Source organism: Odontesthes bonariensis, chromosome 16 (assembly GCF_027942865.1).
Source record: "Odontesthes bonariensis isolate fOdoBon6 chromosome 16, fOdoBon6.hap1, whole genome shotgun sequence".
In the NCBI taxonomy this organism is placed as follows: domain Eukaryota; kingdom Metazoa; phylum Chordata; class Actinopteri; order Atheriniformes; family Atherinopsidae; genus Odontesthes; species Odontesthes bonariensis.
Window position 1 is genome coordinate 945328 of NC_134521.1, and position 12748 is coordinate 958075.

The 12748-nt window shown below is 46.7% G+C and overlaps 1 protein-coding gene across 1 annotated transcript in view; it reads left to right on the top strand.

Annotated features, from left to right (window-relative positions):
- Positions 1-12748, top strand: part of LOC142401780 (uncharacterized) — a 337909-nt gene that overhangs the window by 309221 nt on the left and 15940 nt on the right. The window contains exons 2-3 of the mRNA XM_075487244.1: positions 5134-5286; positions 5357-5582. Coding sequence (XP_075343359.1) covers positions 5221-5286; positions 5357-5582 — 292 coding nt within the window. The 5' untranslated portion in view covers positions 5134-5220. The remainder of the gene's footprint in view (positions 1-5133; positions 5287-5356; positions 5583-12748) is intronic.

Sequence of the window (12748 nt, forward strand, 5' to 3'; positions counted from 1 at the left end):
AACATGAGTTCAAGTCTTTGATATGAGGGAATGCTTGAATTTAACAGATTTCCAACCACATGCAGCATTTACAGATGAACCTGGACAGGCTACTGTATAAATACATTTTTTTGTAAAGTTACTGAAATACACAGGTATTTACCTTGGGGGTTATCGGAGTCACCCACACGTGCTCCGACCACCCCTGAGACTGCAGTGTCACCCATAATCGCGGCGACGCGCTGTTCGAACACGGTGGGCACCTCCACTCCTGGCCCTCCACCTGTTTTGGCCACACTTCGGCGGTGGGTAGCCAGTCTCCTCTTAACATCCACCTTTATGTCGGACCACTTCTTTTTGATCTCTGCAGGTGTGCGGCTCTCAGACCCCACAGCATTCACCGCCTGGCACACGCTCTCCCACCCACTCCTCTTCCGTTTGCTGCTGATGCCGGATGACAGCATGCCAAAGAGTACATTTTTGCGCGCCTCCACTTCGGACAGTAGTACTTCCAATCCACTTTCAGTATAGTTTTTCTTGTTTCCCGTCTTACTCATGCTTCTTTTCTTTGTTTTCTGATGTGCAGAGAGGGTAATCGCAGGTGCAGGGCTCATTTAAATATGATTTGCGTATTTAAGTAGGGGCGTGGACAGGGAGGAGTCGGGTGCTCCGACGTGCGCTCAATTCCACGTTGATTGGGATGTACAAACGAAATGTGCTTGGATACATGCGTGCGCAAACACATTCGTACATCCGACGTTGGAGGGCATTTGGGTTTGGCCGTACGCCATGTTTCAGTAGGAAATCCATGCAAGTCTTTGTACATGAGGCCCCTGGTCTTTAGGGGGGCCCAGCCCCCAGTGCTCACAGAGGCACATCATTTCTCACTAATTGAGGCGAACTAGTACATTTATAAATTTTGGAGCCGTGTTAGTTTTGCTTTGAGTAGTGTTTTCCCCTACAACATTCAATTTTGACCTCTTCATTTCAAAAGACTGTGGGCTTGACAGAGATAACTACGGTGGCCGACACGTGCAAACGCGCTGCAAACGCGCTGCAAACGGCGAAACAAATCCAACAGTAAAACGCTGCAAGATTAAAATGCGGCAATCACAAAAACGACCGGAGCACACGCGCTGCAAACCCCAAAACACATGCAAGAGAGAAACGCTGCAAACATCAAAACACAACGGAAATTCGCCAGGCCACAAGGGTGTCTCGACCTACCATATTGATGAAAGAGAAGAAAGTCAAAAGGTACGTTGTCATTTATGTCTTTTTTAAACACTTGGCCCTAATCATTTACCTTATTATAGCGACATAACTCCGCTGCTCTTCTATAATAAAGTAAAAGATTACGGCCAAGTGTTTAAAAAAGACATAAATGACAACGTACCTTTTGACTTTCTTCTCTTTCATTAATATATATATAATATATAATAATAGTCGATCCCCTATCCCACAGGTCGAGACCGCCTAGTGGCCTGGCGAACTTCCGTTGTGTTTTGATGTTTGCAGCGTTTCTGTCTTGCGTGTGTTTTGGGGTTTGCAGCGTTTCTCTCTTGCATGTGTTTTTATGTTTGCAGCGTTTCTCTCTTGCATGTGTTTTGATGTTTGCAGCGTTTCTGTCTTGCGTGTGTTTTGATGTTTGCAGCGTTTCTCTCTTGCGTGTGTTTTGGGGTTTGCAGCGTTTCTCTCTTGCATGTGTTTTGATGTTTGCAGCGTTTCTCTCTTGCATGTGTTTTGGGGTTTGCAGCGTTTCTCTCTTGCATGTGTTTTGATGTTTGCAGCGTTTCTCTCTTGCATGTGTTTTGATGTTTGCAGCGTTTCTCTCTTGCATGTGTTTTGGGGTTTGCAGCGTTTCTCTCTTGCATGTGTTTTGGGGTTTGCAGCGTTTCTCTCTTGCATGTGTTTTGATGTTTGCAGCGTTTCTCTCTTGCATGTGTTTTGGGGTTTGCAGCGTTTCTCTCTTGCATGTGTTTTTATGTTTGCAGCGTTTCTCTCTTGCATGTGTTTTGATGTTTGCAGCGTTTCTGTCTTGCGTGTGTTTTGGGGTTTGCAGCGTTTCTCTCTTGCATGTGTTTTGATGTTTGCAGCGTTTCTCTCTTGCATGTGTTTTGGGGTTTGCAGCGTTTCTCTCTTGCATGTGTTTTGATGTTTGCAGCGTTTCTCTCTTGCATGTGTTTTGATGTTTGCAGCGTTTCTCTCTTGCATGTGTTTTGGGGTTTGCAGCGTTTCTCTCTTGCATGTGTTTTGGGGTTTGCAGCGTTTCTCTCTTGCATGTGTTTTGATGTTTGCAGCGTTTCTCTCTTGCATGTGTTTTGGGGTTTGCAGCGTTTCTCTCTTGCATGTGTTTTGATGTTTGCAGCGTTTCTCTCTTGCATGTGTTTTGATGTTTGCAGCGTTTCTCTCTTGCATGTGTTTTGGGGTTTGCAGCGTTTCTCTCTTGCATGTGTTTTGGGGTTTGCAGCGCGTGTGCTCCGATCGTTTTTGTGATTGCCGCATTTTTCTCTTGCAGCGTTTTACTGTTGGATTTGTTTCGCCGTTTACAACGCGTTTGCACGTGTCGGCCACCGTAGATAACAGAGAGCTGAGACAAATATTGAAGATAACTCAACATTTATTTTGGGAGTAAAGAGTTACAACAAAAACAAATGCTAGAAAAATGGTCACTAAAATAATGCATCCTTGAGCAAAAAAAAGCTATCTCACGGTGGGGCCTTGGCACCACTAAAAATACCCTAGCCTCGCCCCTGCTGTGTGTTTCACTTTCCTTCTGATGATCGAAATGAACTTTAAACAACTCGTTTCCTTATCTTTTCCTTCTGATCTGTTAAAGATAACATGAGAGGGAGGATTGTTCGCTAACTCTGAGGCAGCAGAGGAAAAAACGAAGGATGAAACTCAGATAAAGCTTTAGGAATATTCACAGCTGCACGTGAGTGTTTTTCTGACCCACGAAGGAAAAAAGGCTCCTAACTCATTTTAAAGCCTTTTTAAACCTCAAGCATCAGTTTGATTTACTAACCTCTGAAGTCACTAAAAAGGACTTTAAATTGTCCACTTCCAAAAATCTGCGATTAAAAACTTGACAGATTAATATTCAGCTCTGCTGAAAACCACCAAAACATGCAAAAACTGTGAGGATTTTAACCTTTAAATGCCAGTTTCATTACTTGATCTCACTGTTGTTATTTATGTAAAAAAAAAACACAAAAATGTAGTTCTTTTCCTAAGTAACAGATGTTGGGGGACTCCTTAAAAACCGGCGTTGGAGCCACAGATTAGCCAACACACTGCCGTCGGTGCAGCTTCAGATTGGAAATGTTCGGCCATCTTTAGTCATTAAGGACAAAATGTCCCATTAAAAGCTCATGTTTTAAACTCAAAGCTTTTTCTCTCTATAACCGTTTGTATGGCTCATCACTGAAATCGTCCTTTTCCCGTTATAGGCTGCTTTAAATGCTGATAACTTCATTATGAGTTTGTGTTATTGAGCCTGTTTGGCTTCAGTGTCTCAGATGAAATGAGATAAAACACCTTTTGTTTGGGATAACACCGTTTGGAAGGAAACATTCAGCTCCTTGGCTGTGACTTCACACATGAATACATCATTCGGTGTTTACGTGGATACCAGGTTGCTAAGGGAGGAGGGAAGTCACGTGACTTCCTGGAAACGGAGAGCAGGCACCGTGTGATTTATAAGAATCTGTTGAAACTTCTGCTGCCTCTGAGAGCTACCAAACAATCCTCCCTCTCATGTTATCATTAACATATCGGAAGGAAAAGATCAGGAAATGAGTCGGCACATTTGTTCTGACGTCACCACTGTACTCTGCTCTGATTGGATGATGCCCCATAAGGAGGTCCGGTGGGTCCTTAAAGCCTGGAGTTCATGCAGCAGCTACAGAGGAGCCTCGACCAGGTAAGCTTCAGTCTAACTTTTCAGTCTCTGATATGTTCGCACTGTGAACTTCACTTCAGAGAGTTCAGAGTTCACAGAGTTCAGAGGAGCACAAACTTCTGCTGTTTTACCTTAAACAACACTGGAAAAAATCAAAGTCTTACCAAGTATATTTGTCTCATTTCTAGTCCAAATATCTCATTACACTTAATATGAGACACAACTGCCTAACAAGCACCATTTCAGCCAGATATAGGGACTTGTTTTAATACAATACATCTGGAATATCTTGTTAAATGAAAAAGTCTTGAAAACAAATTGTTTTGAGTCACATATCATATGAAACAAGCTTTTTTTACATTTGAAGAGGTTTTCAAGCTAATTTCAAGATCACTTTTATCTCAAAAGTCCTAAATATCACATTTTATTTCAAGAAATCTGGACAAGCCGATTTTCACTAGTTCCATTGGCAGATTTTTTTGCTTATTTCAAGCAAAAACGTATTTTATTTGTTGTTTTCTTTAACTTATTTTTGGAGGGGCATTTGTTCCAGGGTATGTTACAGCACAGGATGATCAGAAATGTGTTTTTACAGTAGAATCATGTTAAATGAGCAGAGCTGTTCTCAGGGTCTCAGAATGAGCAGTTTACATCCTTAAAGACGCGGAACTAAAAGTTCTCTTTCCTCTGAGAGGAAACATGGTGTGAAAATAAATCTGAACCCAAGCCGATGGCGCTCCAGCTCTCTGAAACAAAGCGTCGGCTCAGGCCTGGTTTCCGCTGGTGTTAGACGTGACCTACGAGTGAACTTTCTGTTTCACTCACAGCCTGGAGCTCAGGAAGCATTTCTGCTCCGGTTACACCTCGCTCTCTTAGTGCAACAAGTACAAAAATAGACATAGAACGAGGCTAAAGTAGAAACAAAAGTAGAATAAAAACTATGTATATGTAAGAAAAAAATAAAGATAAAATAGGTGGAAAAATATGTACATAAGTATTTAGTGAATATAAACAGTGATATATTTCTATATGGCATGACATTACATGAAAATATATGTATAAAGAAAAGTAGACCACTTTAATTTCAATTTATATTCATAAATATATACATGAATCCTTTCTGAATTATTTAACAATTTTTCTCTATAATTTCTGTTCATATATCCTATTTTCCCCGGAAATAGTTTGCAGATTTGTTCTTTTTAGTGAAAAAGAAACACCCAGGAAGCATTTCTGCTCCATATCTGCAGATGTTGTTCCACAGCTGCCAACCAGACGCTGGACACACGGATCTTTAATCCTACCTGACTGTTATTTCATCGTCCTGAGCCTGAATCATGGGGAACTCCGGCTCAGTTACTAATTCAACTCCGTATGACTGGATATTTGACAGAGGAAGACAGGTAAGTGTTATCTAATGAGAGCTTCACTTCTGTATAGAATCATTCATTCATTTCTCTTACTCTTTTCTAGTGGGGTGAGGATGTTTGTACGCTGTACAGAAACAGCAGCAGAGAATACTCTGAAGATTTCGGCAGCAGATATAAGCTGTACTTTCGATATGAAGGCCACTCAGACTGGGACCTCTGGTCTTGGGGTGACGGTCATTCATTAACCTTAAGAGAGAGCAGCAACCGTGAACGTTTTCAACTGGTCAACAATTCTTCTGGTCGGGTAGTCGACAGCTGTCCCCACTTTGGTGAGTCTGAATCAGACAATAAGTGAACTGTTTCCATAATTGTCAGTATATAAATGTTTTGTCCCCTTTTTTCTTCAGAGGAGTGAAATCTATGGTGTGGAATGACAGAAATATCCCAAAAAGAATAAGAAAATATTAAAGGATTTGCTTCCTCTCTCTGAGCAGCCACACTTTAGCAGAAGCTTTAGCAAATATTTCCAGCTTTAATTCAATCTTTTCATTTCCAAATGAATTTTTCTATACTTTTACAGATGTATGTTGTTAAAATATGTTTCTGCATTTAGCAGAAAAGCCAGGCACACCGGTGTGGAGTAGAGCAGGTCCCAAGGAGAAGAGAAAGCTAGTTGTTGAGCAGGTTCGTAGACAGGAGGAAATGTTAAGGGGTGCAAAGGCTAAGCATGGACGGTGGTTGAATTGGGAAGGTGTAGAGAAGAAAAAGCCTTAGTTGGAAAGAACTATGGAGTATGGAGGAAAGGAGTATTAGATTTTTGACAGGGGCAACATATGATGTATTGCCAACTCCACAGAACCTAAAACTCTGGGTAAATGGAGACCCGTTATGTTTGTTATGTTCAGGTACTGCAACTCTAAAGCATATTTTGTCAGGCTGTAAGGTTAGTCTGTCACAAGGCTGGTATCCATGGCGACATGACCAAGTATTAAGAAGCTTAGCTGCAGGTATTGAAGATAAACGAAGGCAGGTAAACTTAGGAAGGTCTAAGGTACAGAGAGTTGCAATTCAGTTTGTTCAAGAGGGGGAGAAAGTGAAAAAGACGATAAGGAGGCACGGCAGCTTGGAGGATGCTTGTGATTGGGAGATGCAGGTAGATTTAGGAAATAAGCTTGTTGTTCCCCAGGAGATAGCCTCTACAAATCTAAGGCCTGATATAGTCTTGTGGTCTTGGAGTAGAATGAGAGTCTGTTTCATAGAGCTGACTGTTCCTTGGGAGGAATTAGTAGCGGAAGCATATGAAAGGAAAAAGCTTAGATATGTGGAGTTAGGGGCAGAAGCAGAGCAGCGAGGATGGAAGGTTAGAATCTGTCCAGTGGAAGTAGGATGTAGAGGATTTGTTGCAAAGTCTGTTGTCTCATTGCTGAGGGAGCTGGGTGTAAGTGGACAGAGTGTGAGGAAAATAGTGAAGGAAGTGTCAGATGAGGCAGTAAAGTCCAGTCAGTGGATTTGGATTAGAAGAAGCAATAGCAGCTGAGGGCCCAGCAGGGGCAGCACTTAGGGTAAACAGACTCTTGGAAGAAGCAAAGAAGAAATCCAGGTTATTTAAGTGGAGGGTGTGGCCCATGTGAGCCTTATGAAACCAGGCGGCCATTTTAGGTGAGTTGGCCTGTATGGCTTTGTTTCTGCTGGCATTGTTAGTAATTATAGGACTGAGTTTGTCTGCTGAATCTGCTAGTGTGTCTTATCCTGCCTCCACCTCTGGCACCCTCTACTTTCATTACCCCCTACCCGAACCAGGGTTTGAATCCTATTCCTACTTATCTTTACCTCTTCTCTTTCTACCCCCTAGAAAGTTAGGTGTTAGTAGGTGCTCCATAGGCTGAGCTATTGAAACTGGAAAAATACAAAAAAATGATTTGGAGAAAACGGCATTAGTGATACTAATATTGATTAAAATAATCGTATTAGATAGATAGATAGATAAATACTTTATTAATCCCAATTTGGGAAATTGTTTTGTTGCAGCAACATACAGTAAAGATATAGCATAGAATAAAATAAATATAAAATAAAATACAATAAATAAATAAAAATAGTGAATAAACATTCGCTATGTACAAATCTACAGTATTTTTTGTTTTTTGTCATTGTTTTTTTAGAAGAGACTTCAAGCCTATTGAGGTTGAAGTTCTCTTCCAGCCAGAGGGGAGGTGTTGTATATGGTGATGGCTGCTGGTAGGAAGGGTTTCCTGAAACGGTCCTTGTGACAGCGGAGCTGGATGAGCCTGTTGGAAAAGGAGCTCCGCTGTCCAACCAGCAGCTGGTGGAGAGGATGGGTGGGGTTATCCATGATGGATAACAGTTTGTTCAGTGTCCTCCTCTCCACCACCGATTCAAATGAGTCCAGTTTGCAGCCGATGACAGAACCAGCCTTCTTAATAAGTTTTTTAAGCCTGCTGGCGTCACCGGCTCTGATGCTGTTCCCCCAGCAGACCACAGCGAAGAAGAGTGCACTGGCAACAACAGACAGGTAGAACATCTCCAACATCTTGCTGCACACGTTGAAGGATCTCAGCTTCCTCAGAAAATAGAGTCGGCTCATCCCCTTCTTGTAGACAGCATCGGTGTTGGTCCTCCAGTTCAGTCCGTTGTCCAGGTGCACTCCCAGGTACTTGTAGTCCTCCACCACTGCAACATCCTCTCCCAAAACGCACAGAGGCTTTGGAGCCGTCCTCCTCCTTCTGAAGTCAATGACCATCTCTCTGGTCTTTGCCACATTCAGAAGCAGGTGATTTCTGCCAGACCAATCCACAAAATCCTCTACCAGCGCTCTGTACTCCCCCTCCTGTCCATCCCTTATACACCCAACAACCGCAGAGTCATCTGAATACTTCTGCAAGTGGCATGACTCTGAGTTGTATTTAAAGTCTGTGGTGTACAAGGTAAACAGGAAAGGAGACAGCACAGTCCCCTGAGGAGCTCCTGTACTGCCAACCACCACATCAGACAGAACACCGCCCAGCCGGACATACTGTGGTCTGTCTGTCAGGTAGCTGGCAATCCAGGAGATGATGGATGTGTCGACCCCCATGACCTGCAGTTTGTCACTCAGTAGACCCGGCCGGATCGTGCTGAATGCACTCGAAAAATCAAAAAATGTGATTCTCAGAGTGCAACCCGATCCATCCAGGTACGAGTGAGCACGCTGCAGCAGGTAAACAACAGCATCATCCACCCCCAGGTGAGGCTGGGAGGCAAACTGTAGCGGGTCAAGGGAAGAAGCCACCTGCGGTCTGAGATGCATCAAGACCAGTCTCTCCAGCACCTTCATCACATGAGATGTGAGAGCTACTGGTCGGTAATCATTGAGTCCAGAAGGAGCCGTCTTCTTCGGGACAGGAACCACGCAGGACGTCTTCCACAGTGCTGGGATCCTCTCTAGGTACAGGCTCAGGTTAAACAGGTGCTGGGATCCTCTCTAGGTGCAGGCTCAGGTTAAACAGGTGCTGGGATCCTCTCTAGGTACAGGCTCAGGTTAAACGGGTGCTGGGATCCTCTCTAGGTGCAGGCTCAGGTTAAACAGGTGCTGGGATCCTCTCTAGGTACAGGCTCAGGTTAAACAGGTGCTGGGATCCTCTCTAGGTACAGGCTCAGGTTAAACGGGTGCTGGGATCCTCTCTAGGTGCAGGCTCAGGTTAAACAGGTGCTGGGATCCTCTCTAGGTACAGGCTCAGGTTAAACAGGTGCTGGGATCCTCTCTAGGTACAGGCTCAGGTTAAACAGGTGCTGGGATCCTCTCTAGGTACAGGCTCAGGTTAAACAGGTGCTGGGATCCTCTCTAGGTACAGGCTCAGGTTAAACAGGTGCTGGGATCCTCTCTAGGTGCAGGCTCAGGTTAAACAGGTGCTGGGATCCTCTCTAGGTACAGGCTCAGGTTAAACGGGTGCTGGGATCCTCTCTAGGTACAGGCTCAGGTTAAACGGGTGCTGGGATCCTCTCTAGGTACAGGCTCAGGTTAAACGGGTGCTGGGATCCTCTCTAGGTACAGGCTCAGGTTAAACAGGTGCTGGGATCCTCTCTAGGTGCAGGCTCAGGTTAAACAGGTGCTGGGATCCTCTCTAGGTGCAGGCTCAGGTTAAACGGGTGCTGGGATCCTCTCTAGGTACAGGCTCAGGTTAAACGGGTGCTGGGATCCTCTCTAGGTACAGGCTCAGGTTAAACAGGTGCTGGGATCCTCTCTAGGTACAGGCTCAGGTTAAACAGGTGCTGGGATCCTCTCTAGGTACAGGCTCAGGTTAAACGGGTGCTGGGATCCTCTCTAGGTACAGGCTCAGGTTAAACAGGTGCTGGGATCCTCTCTAGGTGCAGGCTCAGGTTAAACAGGTGCTGGGATCCTCTCTAGGTGCAGGCTCAGGTTAAACGGGTGCTGGGATCCTCTCTAGGTACAGGCTCAGGTTAAACGGGTGCTGGGATCCTCTCTAGGTACAGGCTCAGGTTAAACAGGTGCTGGGATCCTCTCTAGGTACAGGCTCAGGTTAAACAGGTGCTGGGATCCTCTCTAGGTACAGGCTCAGGTTAAACGGGTGCTGGGATCCTCTCTAGGTACAGGCTCAGGTTAAACGGGTGCTGGGATCCTCTCTAGGTACAGGCTCAGGTTAAACGGGTGCTGGGATCCTCTCTAGGTACAGGCTCAGGTTAAACAGGTGCTGGGATCCTCTCTAGGTACAGGCTCAGGTTAAACATGTGCTGGGATCCTCTCTGGGTACAGGCTCAGGTTAAACAGGTGCTGGGATCCTCTCTAGGTGCAGGCTCAGGTTAAACAGGTGCTGGGATCCTCTCTAGGTACAGGCTCAGGTTAAACGGGTGCTGGGATCCTCTCTAGGTACAGGCTCAGGTTAAACATGTGCTGGGATCCTCTCTAGGTGCACGCTCAGGTTAAACATGTGCTGGGATCCTCTCTAGGTGCACGCTCAGGTTAAACATGTGCTGGGATCCTCTCTAGGTGCACGCTCAGGTTAAACATGTGCTGGGATCCTCTCTAGGTGCACGCTCAGGTTAAACGGGTGCTGGGATCCTCTCTAGGTACAGGCTCAGGTTAAACATGTGCTGGGATCCTCTCTAGGTGCAGGCTCAGGTTAAACATGTGCTGGGATCCTCTCTAGGTACAGGCTCAGGTTAAACATGTGCTGGGATCCTCTCTGGGTACAGGCTCAGGTTAAACGGGTGCTGGGATCCTCTCTAGGTACAGGCTCAGGTTAAACAGGTGCTGGGATCCTCTCTAGGTGCAGGCTCAGGTTAAACAGGTGCTGGGATCCTCTCTAGGTACAGGCTCAGGTTAAACGGGTGCTGGGATCCTCTCTAGGTGCAGGCTCAGGTTAAACGGGTGCTGGGATCCTCTCTAGGTACAGGCTCAGGTTAAACAGGTGCTGGGATCCTCTCTAGGTACAGGCTCAGGTTAAACGGGTGCTGGGATCCTCTCTAGGTACAGGCTCAGGTTAAACAGGTGCTGGGATCCTCTCTAGGTACAGGCTCAGGTTAAACGGGTGCTGGGATCCTCTCTAGGTACAGGCTCAGGTTAAACGGGTGCTGGGATCCTCTCTAGGTACAGGCTCAGTTTAAACGGGTGCTGGGATCCTCTCTAGGTACAGGCTCAGGTTAAACGGGTGCTGGGATCCTCTCTAGGTACAGGCTCAGGTTAAACAGGTGCTGGGATCCTCTCTAGGTGCAGGCTCAGGTTAAACGGGTGCTGGGATCCTCTCTAGGTACAGGCTCAGGTTAAACATGTGCTGGGATCCTCTCTAGGTACAGGCTCAGGTTAAACGGGTGCTGGGATCCTCTCTAGGTACAGGCTCAGGTTAAACAGGTGCTGGGATCCTCTCTAGGTACAGGCTCAGGTTAAACAGGTGCTGGGATCCTCTCTAGGTACAGGCTCAGGTTAAACGGGTGCTGGGATCCTCTCTAGGTACAGGCTCAGGTTAAACAGGTGCTGGGATCCTCTCTAGGTACAGGCTCAGGTTAAACGGGTGCTGGGATCCTCTCTAGGTGCAGGCTCAGGTTAAACAGGTGCTGGGATCCTCTCTAGGTACAGGCTCAGGTTAAACAGGTGCTGGGATCCTCTCTAGGTACAGGCTCAGGTTAAACAGGTGCTGGGATCCTCTCTAGGTACAGGCTCAGGTTAAACAGGTGCTGGGATCCTCTCTAGGTACAGGCTCAGGTTAAACGGGTGCTGGGATCCTCTCGAGGTACAGGCTCAGGTTAAACAGGTGCTGGGATCCTCTCTAGGTACAGGCTCAGGTTAAACGGGTGCTGGGATCCTCTCTAGGTACAGGCTCAGGTTAAACGGGTGCTGGGATCCTCTCTAGGTACAGGCTCAGGTTAAACAGGTGCTGGGATCCTCTCTAGGTACAGGCTCAGGTTAAACAGGTGCTGGGATCCTCTCGAGGTACAGGCTCAGGTTAAACAGGTGCTGGGATCCTCTCTAGGTGCAGGCTCAGGTTAAACAGGTGCTGGAATACCACAGACAGCTGGCTGGCACAGGTCCTCAGAACTCTGGGGCTGATGCCATCAGGTCCTGCAGCCTTGCCTAGGTGGAGTCTCTCCAGCTGTCTCTTCACCTGGCCAGTACTCACAGTCAGGCGGGGGAGGGAGGTTGATGCCTCAGTGGGGTAAAAGCAGTCCGGAGGTGAGGTGTTAAAGTCCAATGCACTCAGCAGGGGGGGTTGAGGAGTGGAGGACAAAGGCATTGAGAGCAGTCGGGGGTTGATGTCCACAGGATGTGTGGTGGTGGTGGTGGTGGGGGGGGGGGGGGGGGGGGTGAAGTGGAGGAGACAGCTGAGGGTGGAGAGCTGAACCTGTTGAAGACGGTGTTCAGCTCGTTGGCCCTCTCCAGGGTGCCCACAGTCTGTCTGCCTTTCACCTTGAAGCCGGTTATGTCTTTCATCCCCGACCACACATCTCTGGTGTTGTTCTGCTGGAGCTTGGCCTCCAGCTTCCTCCTGTAGGAGTCCTTGCACTGCCGCAGTTTGTCCCTCAGGTCGTGCTGGATGCTCCTCATCTGGGCCTTGTCTCCTGCCCTGAAGGCCTCCTTCTTCCTGTTCAGGAGGACTTTCAGGTCACTGGTGATCCAGGGTTTGTTGTTGGGGAAAAAACGTACAGTCCGTTCCGGCAGTGTGTTATGTTCACAGAACTTGATGTAGTCCGTGATGCAGTCTGTCATGCCATCGATGTCCTCTCCATGTGGCACACAAAGCACGTCCCAGTCAGTCGTTTCGAAGCAGTCCTGTAGGGCATCATTAGCCTCATGAGTCCACTTCCTCACAGTCCTTGTGCATACAGGCTGCCTCTGAACCAGGGGGACATACGTTGGTGCCAGGAGGACCAGGTTATGGTCAGATCTGCCGAGGGGGGGGAGGGCGGTGACCCTGTATGCATCCTTTGTATTTGCATACAGGAGGTCCAGGGTTTTATTGTCTCTTGTAGGGCAATCAACATA